The sequence below is a fragment of the Stegostoma tigrinum genome, chromosome 15, assembly GCF_030684315.1.
Source record: "Stegostoma tigrinum isolate sSteTig4 chromosome 15, sSteTig4.hap1, whole genome shotgun sequence".
Classification (NCBI taxonomy): Eukaryota; Metazoa; Chordata; class Chondrichthyes; order Orectolobiformes; family Stegostomatidae; genus Stegostoma; species Stegostoma tigrinum.
In genome coordinates this window covers 64638270-64654389 of record NC_081368.1, presented here as the reverse complement: position 1 = coordinate 64654389, position 16120 = coordinate 64638270, and the positions used below count along the sequence as shown (strand labels likewise).

The window sequence follows — 16120 nt, the reverse complement described above, 5'->3', positions numbered from 1 at the left end:
TGATATTATTAAATTGGAGAGTGTTCTTAAAAGATTTACTAGGATATTGCCAGGACACAAGGTCTTAAATGAATAGCAGGGTTATTTTTCTCTGGAGCACAGAAGGTTAAGGGATGACCTTTATGGAGGTATATAAAATCATAGGTAAGGTGAATAGCAAAGGTCTTTTCCATGGGTTGGGGGAGCTCAAAACCCAGGGTTTTGTTTTCAGGATTGGGAAGATTTAAAAGGAAGTGGAGGTGTTCTGTAAAGCGGTCCCCAAGCTACATGCTACACTTGCCCCCACACCTCCTCCCTCACCCCTATCCCAGGCCCCAAGATGACATTCCACATTAAGCAGAGGTTCACCTGCACATCTGCCAATGTGGTATACTGCATCCACTATACCCGGCGTGGCTTCCTCTACATTGGGGAAACCAAGCGGAGGCTTGGGGACCGCTTTGCAGAACACCTCTGCTCAGTTCGCAACAAACAACTGCACATCCCAGTCGCAAACCATTTCCACTCCCCCTCCCATTCTTTAGTTGACATGTCCATCATGGGCCTCCTGCAGTGCCACAATGATGCCAGCCGAAGGTTGCAGGAACAGCAACTCATATTCCGCCTGGGAACCCTGTAGCCTAATGGTATCAATGTGGACTTCACCAGTTTCAAAATCTCCCTTTCCCCCACCGCATCCCAAAACCAGCCCAGTTCGTCCCCTCCCCCCACTGCACCACACAACCAGCCCAGCTCTTCCCCTCCACCCACTGCATCCCAAAACCAGTCCAACCTGTCTCTGCCTCCCCAACCTGTTCTTCCTCTCACCCATCCCTTCCTCCCACGCCAAGCAGCGCCCCCATCTACCTACTAACCTCATCCCACCTCCTTGACCTGTCCGTCTTCCCTGGACTGACCTATCCCCTCCATACCTCCCCACCTATACTTTCTCCACCTATCTTCTTTTCTCCATCTTCGGTCCGCCTCCCCCTCTCTCCCTGTTTATTCCAGAACCCTCACCCCATCCCCCTTTCTGATGAAGGGTCTAGGCCCGAAACATCAGCTTTTGTGCTCCTGAGATGCTGCTGGGCCTGCTGTGTTCATCCAGCCTCACATTTTATTATTGTGGTTAAACACCTTGTCTTATCTCCTCTGGAGAAGCAAGCTCCATTCCAACTCAGAACTGTTCAGAAGAATTTGGATAGTGTTAATTTTATCCCCAGAGGATACTGCACAACATGCACCTCAGAGAATCTCAGAGAATCTGGAAACTGATAACCTATAATCAATGCAAATGAAGGTAGTCTCTTGATCCATGACGAAGAGCATGTCTACTTTGAATCTAGTCATTGCTTTACTTGTGGATTGATGCTGTCATTGGGTGCCTGTAATAGAAAACTTTTTTTTGTACTGGGTGTTATCCATTGTAAGCCCTCGTCCAGCTGAAAAACGATATTAATAGAAAGTTTTAACAAAACGTTTTTACAGTCACAAACCTGTTAGAAGGCAAAGTTGTCATTCAAATGGAATGACAAATGCACTGGTTTATTGGAATAACAGACAGCAAAGCTGGGGGGAAAAGCTATTAGTGAAGTAATAAGACTTGGATTCCTTTTTTAAACTATTAATTTGCACTGTACATGAATTATACATCCCCACGCAATCTGAGCACAGTAAAATATTGAAGAGCAACGATTCATGGTAATGGTTCAAAATTCAGGTGAAATTGGCGGGATGTTACACACGTATATTTCACGCTATTTTACCGAGTAAAACATCATTCTAAAACGATTTGTTTCTAACAAAAACAATCATTAATTTAGAAGAGTAATTCCAGTTCTTTCGCCACAGCTTATCTGGAGGTTTAATATTTTCAACGTCTTGTTTTTCTCTCAATATTCACTATTCCACTGTTTTAATATTCATATTCCTTTTTTTAATGCGTTCTGTTTTGCAAATCTACAATCTAATCTTGTGCGTCTATAAGACTGTGAGGTCACATTAAATGATGTGGATTTTTGTCTTATAAAGTAAAAATCGAATTTCTGTGATGATTTTGGTGGAAATTCGGTCATCTCAGATACTGGTTCGTGGGGGGAAATCACAAACCCTGATCTCTGTTTAATTTCATGTCGAAAATGACTCACTGACTGACGGCCGATGAAATTAAAATAATGTGCGGATCGCTTATGATGTTTTTGGCAGTTGCTTGGAAAGAGGGTTGCATTGGTTTTAAAATGTTGCGTGGGGTAATGTCCAAGTCGATGCATTTCCGTATGTGTGGACTCCCCCATCTTATTATTTATTATAAAGAAGACTTGAGACTTTCACCATCCGTCACTTTATAGAATAAAGTCGCGGCGTTCATAAACATTTTGTCAACCAATGTCACTCCAACAGCCTGTTCGTCATTTCTCACAACACAAACACACAAGGCTTGTTGTACAGAAGGTTGAAGTGCACAATTCCCTAAATGTCCCATTCTTCCCCCACGCCTCAATGCAGACATTTGTATTGCACAAAGGGGTTTTGTACTATGGGCTATCAGAGAACCGTCTGTGTAAAATGTCGCCCCGTGTTGTAGTTTGTACATCAACAGCCCAACTTTAGCACGGCGGGGTGCAGGTGAAGCGTCGGCGCAGAAATAAATAGCACTCGACCCCACTGGCCCTCCACCCCCCGAAACCCGGCCAAGGTCCATCTCCTTTTTAAATCTTGTATTGCGTGCACAAATGTTTGGTTTGCAAAGGCGGTGATTTTTTTCCCGCTTGGATCTGAATGTCAGCTGCCGGAGTTTGCACTGCAGACTTCATTTCCGCCCCCCACCCCCAACTTCTTTGTTACCTATCGTCTTCAATGGCAGGAATGTGGGGAGGATTGGGGGGTGGTTCGGGCAGGACTGTCGAGCTAAACGGGCATTAACCCACAGCATTATTCCGCAGTGCTAGAATTTTGTTTTACTATTTAGGAAGCTGCGAAAATCAAAATAAGCGTTGAGTTGGACATTCGAGAGTCTTTTTGAGTCCGGCTTGTTGGTGGTGAAAGGGATATGGAGCTTGTGAAGCCATCAGTGAAACCTCAGCCATATGGAACCGGGTGTGTGGAGGGTTCATCGTCACTTTCATTCGGAAAATTAAACTAAAGAAGGGGGTTTGACGGTCAACTCTCATTAACAAACAAAGTACAAGAGGCTCGAAACTTGCTTTCAGCGGGTGTGGGCACTCACGCAAATCGTGCACCTTAAACTAGCTCGTTGTTGGCGGGCGGCGTGTATGTTTTTTTGGGGGGGTGAAGCGGAAATCAATGCAAGACTGTGAAGGTTGAGTAGCAGGATGAAATTCTAGCGTTGCAAACGGGAAAACTCAAGCGCGTTGCAGACTTCGCTACACTAAACGGTGTCCGAAAATGGCATGACTCGCTGGACGCCGCCACGCAACGACGTCACCCCGATGGGGTTCGATTCATTTTAGATTGTTTTACAGCCTGGGTTTTAAATGTCCTCACGGTCAAGGGTCAGCGATATTTTGGGCCGTCACGTGACCCGCCAGCTCCAACCAAGGCCCGGCTTTTAACCAGATCTGGTTTGAGCCGGTCTGAGCAGATTTTAAAAACGTTTCCCTTGTTACTCTCTTCATAACCCACCCCCAACACCTTTACAAAAAATCTATTTTCGGTATTAATAAACATTCCGATGGGAATTAGAATTTTTCTTGGCTCGGGAGAATGACAGCGTCGGCGGTTGTTTTAAAAGGAACACTGAAAATATCAAGTTCTTTATTTTTTTAAAAAGTATTTGTAACACCCAGCCCCTCCTCGATCCCAGCCGGCAGTGACGGCCGACAGGGCATCTGAAACCGTCCTTCGCACCACCCTTTCCCCGCCCAGTCCACCTCCTATTGGCTAGTCCCGGCGGCGGAGGCGGGAACGTCCTGCCCGATCTCGGCCCTACGATTGGTCCGTGGCGCCGTCAGTCAGCGGGTCGCCGGGCAGCAGGCTTGGTTGTGCAGCCGTTGCGACTCGCTGTGAGCGGCCATTGGTGGTACCCGAGTGTGTGTGTGTAAAAGAGGGAGGAAAAAACCCTGTGGGTTTCTTTTATAAAGGCTGGTAGAATAATCCAGTCTTCGGGGGTCATTCCACCCCGGGCCTTTTGTTCGTTTCTTTTCTTTTCCACCCTCCCTCATTTTTTAAAAAAAAACAATTGTTTTGATCCATCGAGTCACTATGCCACCCAAGAGAAAGGTACGTGCAGAAAAGCAATGGAGAGAAGAGCGCCGAGCTTCGTATCGGGTTGCGTTGATGGCATTTGAAGAAGGAGGTGGTGGTAGTTGACATGGGTTGCTGTGTGCATTTTCTGCCTCTTCTACCCCGACGGTCTCGCTCGGGAAGTTGTAGTCGCTTGTTGGTGAAGGGCATTAGATACCAGTGGAGGTGGAAGTGGGTGGTGTTGTTGATCCGTTGCCGCGCCGTCCTTTGTTCTCGGGGGCCCTGGATGGCGGCGCAGTCTCTTCTCCCGACCGTTAGTCGGCGCGCGGCCGGGAGTTGTGGGGTGGGGGGGTGGGGATTTGAAACTTCCACCGGCCGTTGAGGTTTGCGCGCGCTTTTCTCCGGGGAGGGGAGGGCCCGGCCCGAAGGGGCTTCGTGCTCTTCAGCTGGGCGGTTGGTTATGGACCCCCTGGGGCAGGTACAGCCGGATGTGGGAAGGCTTCGAGCCTTTTGTGTTGATAAGACGGGGCGGTGAGAAACTCTCCGGGTAGCAATGCCCGCCGGTGTTTGACGAGGCGGGAGGATGTGTCCACGTTCGGGCCTTCCTTGTTTTACGTTGAAGCTGGTCAACAACCCCCGTCCGTTGCCCTCGGGCGGGAGTGTGGGAGCCTATTGGGTAGCCGTCGTCTCGGACCGTGGCGGGGGGGGGGTTGGGCGGGGGAGGGGCCGTTGGAAAACGGCGGGAAAGCTTGAATCGACGCGATGACGTTGCTTGCCCGCGTCACGTGGCACGCAAGGGTCAGACACGCATCCTCCAGCTGGTGGATTCTCAACCAATGGGCTCATCAGCTGTTGCAATAACAAACCATGGCCATCTTGATCAGAGGTAATAGGAACTGCAGATGCTGGCGAATCCAGGAGAGCAAAATGTGTAGCTGGATGAACATAGCAGGCCATGCTTGGCCTGCTGTGTTCATCCAGCTACACACTTTGCCATCTTGATCATCTTTGTAAAAAAGAGTTATGCTGTTCTGCCAAAGAGTGTTTACTAAGATTGCTAAACTTAGAATTGAACTCCCATATGTTATTAGGGTGCTGTGGTAGACACTTTTGCCCTATTAAAACTTCTGTGTGCAGAGATGATGACAGCTGCTCTCAGCTGTCATAGATTTATATATTTTAGAGTTTGCTGCAGTAGATATGTTGGCAGCAAAATCATAAATTGCTGGTAAAACTCAGATCAGACTGCAGTTGTAGAGAGGAAGCAGTGTTAATGTGTCCAGTCCAGTGACCCTTCAGAATGTTCCAGTTCTGAAGAAGGGTCACTACCTGTAACATTTAATCCTGTTTTCTCTCCACTGATGCCTGATCTGTGTGTTTCCAGCAATTTGAGTTTTTTTGTTTGTGATTTCCAACATGCTCGGTTTTTGTTTTATTTAAGAGGGTTGGCTGCTCTATTGGTTGACCTTCAATGCAATTTTCAGTGACCAACTATTATGAGATAAAATAAGGGACACTGACTGGGGTTTGGTGCTGGCAGCTAAACTAGGATGATGTTGTTAATCATAAGGATATGGATGGTTTCTCAAACTGTTCAATAGCCCCAAAAGTATAGCTGATACGGAGTTATTTGTGATCTAATGTTTCAGACACATGCCACCTATTACACAAAACTGTAGAACTAGCTGTTAACTTGATGGAGTCTACATTGTACTCGTGGAGCAGATTCTTTCTGTTTAGAGAGTTTGGCAAAAATACTGTATCAGAGAAGAAAAATCCCAAAAATTATTTGGAAATGAGTATTTTCAATTTTCTGTTGTTTTTATTTTGAACTGGACACGTGGTTATAACTGCTTAAATGATTAATTTTTTTTGGTGCTTGCTTCAAGCTTTTGAATCTGATAACTGTCAGCCAATCTGAATCCTGAGTACTTTAAGCCCAGCCACATCTGGTATAGCACAGAATTGAAAAGATCTTCAAGTATGGACATGTTTTTATTTGATGTTCATTATTGAATCTCAGCTATATCTTGTGTCTCATCCAATGGATCAGATCCTGCACACAGCAGATGAAACCCCCAAATATCATGATCGATTTTAAAATCGATGATCTTTCAGGAAACAAATTACCTTAGTTGGCTTAGCTTTTCCATGAAAAATAAACTATCATAACATATGCAAAATGCTTTAGTGTAATCCTTGACCTAAAGTTCTTGTAGATTTCTTGGAATCTTGAATTTTCACTAATAAGTTCACGTTTGAGATGTACTAGATCAGCACAGGCACTAGATTCTTATAATAGGTAAGCAATTAACTTTGGCAAAGAATATGGCTATTTTTGAACTTAGTGATATAACTAACAGAAATGATTTTTATTTTGCAGGTTGCTGGAGAGCCTAGAGAAGAGGTTAGTGCCTCTGCTATCTGACATATTTGTTTTAAGAGCTTAAAACTTGTCAGTTCTTAGACATTTTTGTAATTACAGATTTTAAGATGTTCTAAAATCTGTCTTTTATATTTTCTAAAGCCAAAAAGGAAGTCACCACGGTTGTCAGCAGTAAGTAACTCTTGATTGTTATAATAACTTCTTCAATGAAATACTTGAGTAAAAAGTGAATTGTATGGTGTGTTTTATTACAGAAACCACCACCACCCCCAAAGCCAGAGCCAAAACAAAAGAAGGCATCAACTAAAGTAAGTGGCTTTGTTTCACTGTTTAGTATTTTGTTCAGCCTGAGGCATGATATACTAGAATTGCACAGTACAGAAGGAGGACAAATAACAATTGTGTCTGAGCTTGCTATCTCAAAAAAACTGATTAGACTGCTACTTTGCTCTTTCCCATGGTCCTGTGCGCTTTTTAGGTGTGCTTATGAGTCCTTTTTAGAAGTTACCATTGAGTTTTTTCCACCAACCTTGATTGTAATAAACTCTTTGAAAGTAACTACTTGTTTTCAAAAATTATTTATTTTCTTTGAGTTTTTAAAAGAAAATTCTTGTGAGGACATTTATCTTTTATCTTTTAGTCATTATCTGAAATGTGTTTCGTGAATCTAGAAACCTCTGCATTTCTACTGTATCAAAACACTTCAACCTGTTAAATCTCCCTTTTTGTCTCCTGCTTTCCGGAGAACACTCTGGCTTCTCTAGTTTCTTCGTGTAACCAAATTCCTCCAATTCTGGAACTGTCCTGGTAAATCTCTGCCCCCTTCAACCCCTTGACGTTTCTTTCTGAAGTATCAGAATGATATTTTAGCTGAGGCCAAAACTGTAGTTTATACAGGATTGACGTAAATTGCTTGCTTTTGTGTTATTCACTTCTGATAGTAGAATACATAGCATCCTTAGATTAATTAGTAGCTCTGGTGATTTGTGCCACATTTAAAGTTTTGTTTATGTGAACCCCCAGATTTCTCAACTCAAGACACAAGTTTTTGATACTCCAGCTGATCATAGCTAGGATGGAGTTTGCTGATGTTACATTTTAATGTATTGCCTTAATAGGCAGTTTGAGCATGCCCTAATTCACCTTCTGTTAATTCATGTATGAAATAGGTGATATATATTATCTTGGCTAATGTGAAATTATTCCCTTCAGTGAATACAAAAGATTCTAATCCCAATCCATAAACTAGTAGAAACTTTCAGAAGAGTAGGATTGAAAAATGTCAGAAGTTCAGTAGAAAAATAAGTTTTTACATCTTAAGTACATGTTGTATGATTGCAGAAGAGTAATCCATTTGTAGCAATTGACAGATTTCTTAGTTTTGACCAAGAAATATTTCTCAACATAATTTACTAAAATTCAGCCATTACCCTTTATAAGGGCATTTTGTAATGTGCCCATGTCACTTGCAGTTGCTGCTCTTTACATACCTCTCTGGGCTACAAACCTGGAATTTCATCAAAGTTATAAAAGATGTTGCCTTTTGGGGGAAAAAGTATTACAAAAATAGGTGGCTATGTGAACTGTTGGGAGATTGCAAAGATGATTCAAGGATATTTGGAGAGACGTAAGTCAGTGGACAAAAATCATCCAGGTAGAATGTAACAGGAGAAGTGTGAAGTTACCCACTTGGATAAGAAATTTGGAAGTGCAGAGCATTTCTTAACTTGTAAGAGGCTTTGATGTAGTATTGAACTTCAGATGGATTTGGGTGTTCTTGTTCACAAGACCCTGAAAGTAAACACACAAGCAAATTCTTAAGAAGGCACGTGGTATGGTGACCTTTTATTTCAAGAGTCTTTGAGTACAGGAGATGAAATCTTACTGTAAAATTGTAGAGCCTTGGTCAAGCCACATTTGTGATATCGCAGATAACAGTGTGGAGCTGGATGATCGCAGTAGGTCAAGCAGCATCTTAGGAGCACAAAAGCTGACATTTCGGGCCTAGACCCCTGTAGTTTTGTCTGAGGAGGCTCGGCTGTACGTTCAGGATTAATCAATGGATTCTAAAAATTAAAATCATCAAGGTGTGTAGATATGGTGTAGGAAAATAGTTTTTGAAGCACATGATCAGCCATAGAATCAAAGAATTGTGGAGTAGATGCTAGCTTGGCAAAATGAAGGTTTTAACTGCCTGTTAATTAATTTCAGGTTGTCGGGATTGGGGGGGAGAGCTTATCTTCTTGGATTTGAATTAAAATAAGTGTAATTACAAACCTTTGATAATATAAATAGCTGTTAGCAAAGTTCCTTTTTATTACAATTCTACTTTCATTTGACTTTTGTGGAAGGTGGGAGTTATTTAGAAGACTTGTGCTACATTTTGATTCAGAGTTTTTTTATTTCTTTAAATGTCAAATCATCAGTAAATTAAACTGTTAAGGTTCCACTTTCCTTTAACGGATAAATAAAGGAGTAGAATTAAATTCGCTTTTGCTGAAAATTTAAATGTGAAACCATGTAATTAATATGTCGAGGCTTGGCTGATAAGTGATTGGTAACATTTTGCCACAAATGTTAGTGCTAGCCATATTAACTAAGAGTGACTGAGTACCTACCCATGATATTCAGTAGAATTATTACTTCTGTGTCCCTTTCTTGTGATGTTATGTGGTTCTGTTGAACTGAACTAACAGTATGAACACCATGTTTAACAGAACAGTTAAGACTTGGCTATTTTGCAGTGATTAGCTTGTCTTGTATTGCAAAAACTCCGCCACCAGCAAGGAACATGTTGGGGCAGTAATTGAATATAATCTATTTGCCTAGCTTGTACAGTGACAACGACTTGTTATTAGATGCTATAGGCAACACCTCAAGATGCTGTTTATTTTTGTCAAAATCCTGGAACTTGCTGCTTAACAAGAACCATCATATAGACTGCAGTGATTCTAGAAGGATTGCCATAATCCCTTTTGAGGACAGCTTAGATGAGGACTAAATGCAGGCATTTTCAGCAATGCTTACGCAATATATAATAAGGTATATTTGTTAAGTAATATAGCGATGTCTTAAACTGGCTGGAATAAATTTGGCTGAGCTTACTGAAAGTCACTAATATATAGAGAAACTTAATTAGCTTAGCTCAGTTAGTATCATTTTACTGTTGATTCAGAAAGTTGGGTTTAACTGTTATTCCAGGATGAATTATTTTGGTTTTCTAGTATGGTATGCCAGTAAATGTTAAATATTCTGTGCTACTAAATTTCCTCCTGAATTAATAGCTATTGTCTGCAGAAAATCTAAACTTGTATTGTAGCCGTCTAAATTCTGCTGTTAACTGCAAAATTGTGACCGTACTTTTAAAGTTGTTATCTTGCTCATCATTCACATTATGATAAATGGAAGTCATGACCATTAAGATGATGAAGATTTTGCATGGAAAATGGCCACATGGTTAAAACCTGAAAGATGTGAGTTTCACTTGTTGGCTTAAAATATTTGAGAGTTTTTGTGGGATATTTCGGCATTGCATATTTTTGTTTTTATCATAGTATTATTAAAAGAAAGTAGTTAAAATAGAGATTTAGGACATTAAATTTCAAACCTGAAGAAGACTACTTTTTCATTTGGAAGGGAAAGACAGGGTTGGAAGCAAGAAGAATGTAGTATCTTGCAGCTTGATTGTAATGTGAGTGGCTCAGTCTCAGAGTTTCCAGTATGAGTGTAGGCCATTCAATCAAAAGGATATACACCAGAGTATTTGCTCTGCTCAAGCCGCCTCCAGGCTTGCCTCGTCTCGTCCTATCAATATGCTCTTGTATTCCTGTCTCAGAGTTTTAAAAATATTGGTTTTTAAATAGTTCATGTGATTGATTCATGCAAGAACACGAGTATAGGCCAGTGATATTTACATTTCTAAAATTTCTATCCTTTGCATTTTGATACCCGTATTTTGTGCACCATTACCTTTTGTAAATGTCAGCAAAATAGTTGCTTCTCTTAAGCTTGCAATGTAAGTGTAATTGCTGAAACGTTGAGCGTTATGTCATTTTTAAAATTCAGATATTTGTTGTAAATGATTTCAGAACTGCTGATGTGCAGTTAAATATTTTCAAAAAATACTAGCATTTCTTTTATTTGAGATCATATCTCTGAAACAATTAATGGAACATTGTGTATTGATGGAAATAGGAAAGTGAGCTATATAAACTCTACAGATTTTGAATATCTCAGTTAAGATACCCAATAGTTTTCATTTATAGAATATCTTTCTTTGCTGAAATATGGATGATAATGGAATAGTGTAGGTTAAATGGGCTTCAGATTGGGTTAACATGTTGGCGCAGCTTAACATCTATTAAAACTTTAAGTTAGCTGGTTTGTTTCCAATGCAATTTTTTAAAAGAAACCCAGACTGGAGAGCCGGAGTTTTATGAAAGCAAATAGGTATGCTATTATGTTGATTCTATCTGTACCAGCACTTGAGTAAGTGCCAAAGCCTGTGAATGCAGGTATTAATTTTTTTTAATCATTCTAGAAAGTAGCTGAAGCTTTAATGTAATTAAATTTTAAGATTTCTGGAGTGTTCAATTACTTTAATTACATCAATGAAACATGAAGTGGGCTTACATAAATATTTCACTTAAAAATAGAAAACAACTGATTCTGCTTTTGGATGTCATGTGCTGCATTTACTCTTCATAGAAAGATAGGGCTGCTAATGACAAGAAGGAGGAAAAGAAAGCACCAACAAAAGGGAAAAAAGGAACAAAAGGCAAAGAAGAAACTAACCAAGAAGATGCAAAGGAAGAAACTCCCTCTGAGAATGGAGAAGCCAAAAATGATGAGGTGAATTTCTGAATGAAGTCCAGATTTCTCAAACGGCATATATTTCACTTAACTGATGACCTTCATGTGTTTTAAAAGCGGTATCCAACTATGGTTTGCTTAAAACTCACTATTTGAATGTTTTCCATTTTTGCATATCAGATACTTTGTGTCCCCTTCTCATGACATTTCCACACCCAAACTTGCACAAATTTCCTTCATTTGGAAAGGTCTAATATGCATAGCTGGCTCACTGAGTGGCCATTTGATCCATCCTGTCTGGCCCAATTCGTGATTTTCCTCATTGTAGAATTCCTATGGTGTAAAAGTATGCTATTTGGCCCATCAAGTCCACACCAACCCTCCAAAGAGCATCCCACCTAGACCCACTCCCCTTACCTTATCCCTGTAACCCTGTATTTCTCATGGCTAATCTACCTATCCTGCACATTCTCTCCCTTTTCCTCCCCCGCCCCAGACACTATAGACAATTTAGTACAGCCAGTCCACCCAACGTGCACATCTTTGGACTGGTTGGAGGAAACACATTGAGAAATGGGGAAAATGTGCAAGAGTTTGCAAACACAGTGGCTCCAGGGTCATCTTATGGTCATATTTTAAAAAACGTGACTGCTTTCATGGAACATGCAGTTTATTTTTCTCCATTGATGAGGAATGGGGATACAAGGATTCCCAGGCTGATTTCTCTGCCATCAAACTGTGTATTACGAATGCACCTTCCATGGTCAACAAGTCCTGCTGTGGGACTTGAACACAGACCTTATGACCTAGAGGTACAGATGCCGCCACTGTGTCAGAAGATCTTCAACATTTTATTTGGTGGTGTAGTATATTATATTACTGCCTTTTTACTGTCATATTTTGGTCATCCAATCAGTGTAAATTGGAACACTAAATAAAATGCTTACAGTTAAGCTCAAAGCCACGCAGACCCTTTTATTAATCATAACAGCAATTTTAATTTGTTCTTCTAAAAAAAACAGCAGTTGTAAAATTTGGTACAGCTGCTAGTCAGCAGTGAGAATGACCGAGCCTGAGGTTGCTGTTTGTTTGGGAGGTGCTTTGTCACATTTTTCAGATAATATAGTAAAACTGAAAAATGCTTCATTAGAGTGTCTCCTGTGTGTACAACTTTGTGACACACATTTTTACCAAGTCCTAATCTCTGGCGACCCTTTTACAACTAATGTATTTTCACTTGTAAGGGGTGATAAAATGAGTCTATTTTTAATAAACTAAATTTGGAAAATTGCATAAGTCCAAACTGGGAAACTTGTCAATATGTAACAGCTGGAGTGAGCAACACGTCAAATTGTAAGTGGCCTTTGGATGGAAGTGGAAAAGTTTTTAAAAGTATCTGAAGTACACAGGACATGTTCCTGTAGGGAGAACAGGACGATCCTGAGTCTTTCTTACCCCCATCCCTCCATAGCCAAGTTACAAAACTGGAGTGACAAGATCCAGCAGTGCTTTAATTAACAATGGAGGGAGGTTGTTTATATTGTAAGTGATATAACCTGTAACATGCCTGCTTTTTACTTGGTTATAGCTACTAGACTGATGTATAGACAAGATTTAATGAGAAGCAGTGTTAGTTACTTGGTTAACAGTGAAATGTGTATAACTAACAGCAACACTTTAATACAATGTTTTGTTTCACTTTTGTCTTGAGAGGTCTGACTTGCAGGCTTCAGTGATAAATGATAACTTTTAAAACAAATATAATTTTCCCAAATCTTTGAGTACTGTCAGCTGACTGAGCAAGAATACATTTTAGTCTACGTATTTAACTAGTTACAATTCTAAGTAATATCCTACTGAAAACAGTGCTCATTTTCAATAATTTTAATATTAAAGGCAAGAAAAATGTTATGTCAGCATCAACAGAAAACTCAGTATAAATTGCCTATTCGTAATTATCTTCTTAATTTCTTTTTATATTTCAGGCACAGTCTACTGAAAGCTGTGAAGAGAAAGAAGCCAAGTCAGAGTAACTGCATCTGCCCGTCATCTCCATCAATGGCATCCATACCTCCATACTGTATTGTTAACAGAGAGGAATATTTTTATCAACTATTTTATAAATACAAGGTTTTTTTAGCATGAATTTAATTATGGAAACACCCACATCTCAAGATTATTTAGGGTATGAAACCCTAAAGAATCATTGTTTTAAAATTGTGATTGTCATAGTTAGTGTGATATGTGGGAGAAGTAAATGGTGGTAGTTATTGACTTCTGTCAATGTTCGTCTTGTGTCATACTTAAAAAGGTCTGATTTAATTCACCAGGTATTTGTGGTATTAGGCTATTACAAGTGGGGAAGAAAAAGTTGTTTGTCAAAACATTCCAGTGGTTTTGTGGGTTAGTTTTGTAACCAGGTAAAATATTTTGGTGAAAAAAAAACATGGGGCCTGGAAATCTAATGTGAAAAAATGTTTTAATTTTAAATTTGTCATTTTTGTAAAGAAAAACCTTTGCAATCATGTGAATCAAGTTTCTAATGGAAATTAACATCTCTTTTAAAAGGGCAGATGGCTGTATGTACCCACTTCCTGTCAGAAGTTTTGCTGGATGATTTACCTTAATAAAAAGAAAACTCCCCAAAGTTTTGCTACATTATGTATCACTGCTATTTTATTCTATTAGTCAGTGCACACTTAGGAATAATGCATGCACAGTGCATCAGTTTGTACTTCACTGTAAATCTTTCCATGGATTTAGTTGGAAGAATCCATTGTGTGTTGAACAGTTGTGAACTACTTTGGAAAGAATGCAGTTACAGTTTTGTTGCAAACTTTTAGCAGTATTATACACTGTGGTGTCTTGTGTTCCCTATTGAAATATGCTTGACATTGGGAGAAACTTGCTTTTTAAAATATCTCATCACAGTCGAGGTGTCTGTGGTGGCATCCAGCTCCTATATAAACAACTTATTTTGCCATGATCTCACTTCAATTTTCTCAGAATTGGATAATTTATATGTTGATCTCTCTGGATGTGAGTTTGCTCGCTGAGCTGGAAGGTTAGTTTTCAGACGTTTCGTCACCATTCTAGGTAACATCATCAGTGAGCCTCCGACGAAGCGCTGGCGTTATGTCCCGCTTTCTATTTATAAATAGAATAGAAATTATAAATAAATAGAAAGTGGGACATAACACCAGCGCTTCGTCGGAGGCTCACTGATGATGTTACCTAGAATGGTGACGAAACGTCTGAAAACTAACCTTCCAGCTCAGCGAGCAAACTCACATCCAGAACCTCAACCTGAGCTACAAATGTTGATCTCTTTCCACAACACCCATCAGCTTTTTTATAACTCTTTAAACTGAACCTGCTTTCCATCCAAGATAATAAAATGTGAAGCTGGATGAACACAGCAGGCCAAGCAGCATCTCAGGAGCACAAAAGCTGACGTTTAGGGCCTAGACCCTTCATCAGAGAGGGGGATGGGGAGAGGGAACTGGAATAAATAGGGAGAGAGGGGGAGGCGGACCGAAGATGGAGAGTAAAGAAGATAGGTGGAGAGAGTGTAGGTAGGGAGGGGATAGGTCAGTCCAGGGAAGACGGACAGGTCAAGGAGGTGGGATGAGGTTAGTAGGTAGCTGGGGGTGCGGCTTGGGATGGGAGGAAGGGATGGGTGAGAGGAAGAACCGGTTAGGGAGGCAGAGACAGGTTGGACTGGTTTTGGGATGCAGTGGGTTGGGGGGAAGAGCTGGGCTGGTTGTATGGTGCAGTGGGGGGAGGGGACGAACTGGGCTGGTTTAGGGATGCAGTAGGAGAAGGGGAGATTTTGAAACTGGTGAAGTCCACATTGATACGATTAGGCTGCAGGGTTCCCAGGCGGAATATGAGTTGCTGTTCCTGCAACCTTTGGGTGGCATCATTGTGGCACTGCAGGAGGCCCATGATGGACATGTCATCTAGAGAATGGGAGGGGGAGTGGAAATGGTTTGCGACTGGGAGGTGCAGTTGTTTGTTGCGAACTGAGCGGAGGTGTTCTGCAAAGCGGTCCCCAAGCCTCCGCTTGGTTTCCCCAATGTAGAGGAAGCCGCACCGGGTACAGTGGATGCAGTATACCACATTGGCAGATGTGCAGGTGAACCTCTGCTTAATGTGGAATGTCATCTTGGGGCCTGGGATGGGGGTGAGGGAGGTGGTGTGGGGACAGGTGTAGCATTTCCTGCGGTTGCAGGGGAAGGTGCCGGGTGTGGTGGGGTTGGAGGGCAGTGTGGAGCGAACAAGGGAGTCACGGAGAGAGTGGTCTCTCCGGAAAGCTGACAGGGGAGGGGTTGGAAAAATGTCTTGGGTGGTGGGGTCGGATTGTAAATGGCGGAAGTGTCGGAGGATAATGCGTTGTATCTGGAGGTTGTTAGGGTGGTGTGTGAGAACGAGGGGGATCCTCTTGGGGCGGTTGTGGCGGGGGCGGGGTGTGAGGGATGTGTTGCGGGCAATACGGGAGACGCGGTCAAGGGCGTTCTCGATCACTGTGGGGGGAAAGTTGCGGTCCTTAAAGAACTTGGACATCTGGGATGTGCGGGAGTGGAATGTCTTATCGTGGGAGCAGATGCGGCGGAGGAATTGGGAATAGGGGATGGACTGCATCCCCTATCTATTATCTTGAGTAATGGCTCATGTAAACTTTCCCATCCACTGCAAGTAAACAGTCCACTAGTTACTCATAGGTGTGTTCCAGTCACC

At 41.5% G+C, this 16120-nt stretch overlaps 1 protein-coding gene across 4 annotated transcripts; it reads left to right on the top strand.

The window, feature by feature from the left end:
- The first annotated feature begins 3948 nt into the window (after nt 1-3948).
- Nucleotides 3949-14038, top strand: hmgn7 (high mobility group nucleosomal binding domain 7). Of its 4 annotated transcripts, none has more exons than XM_048544532.2 (6): nt 3953-4218; nt 6566-6589; nt 6710-6739; nt 6823-6876; nt 11276-11419; nt 13366-14038. In XM_048544532.2, the coding sequence occupies exons 1-6, from the start codon at nt 4201-4203 to the stop codon at nt 13411-13413; spliced, it is 318 nt and encodes a 105-aa protein (XP_048400489.1). In that variant the 5' UTR covers nt 3953-4200; the 3' UTR covers nt 13414-14038. The 4 variants fall into 4 exon arrangements, with proteins under 4 accessions (XP_048400491.1, XP_048400489.1, XP_048400490.1 ...); XM_048544533.1 differs by lacking the exon at nt 3953-4218 and adding an exon at nt 4628-4660; XM_048544534.2 differs by lacking the exon at nt 6710-6739 and having other exon boundaries at nt 3949-4218.
- Nucleotides 14039-16120: the final 2082 nt, after the last annotated feature.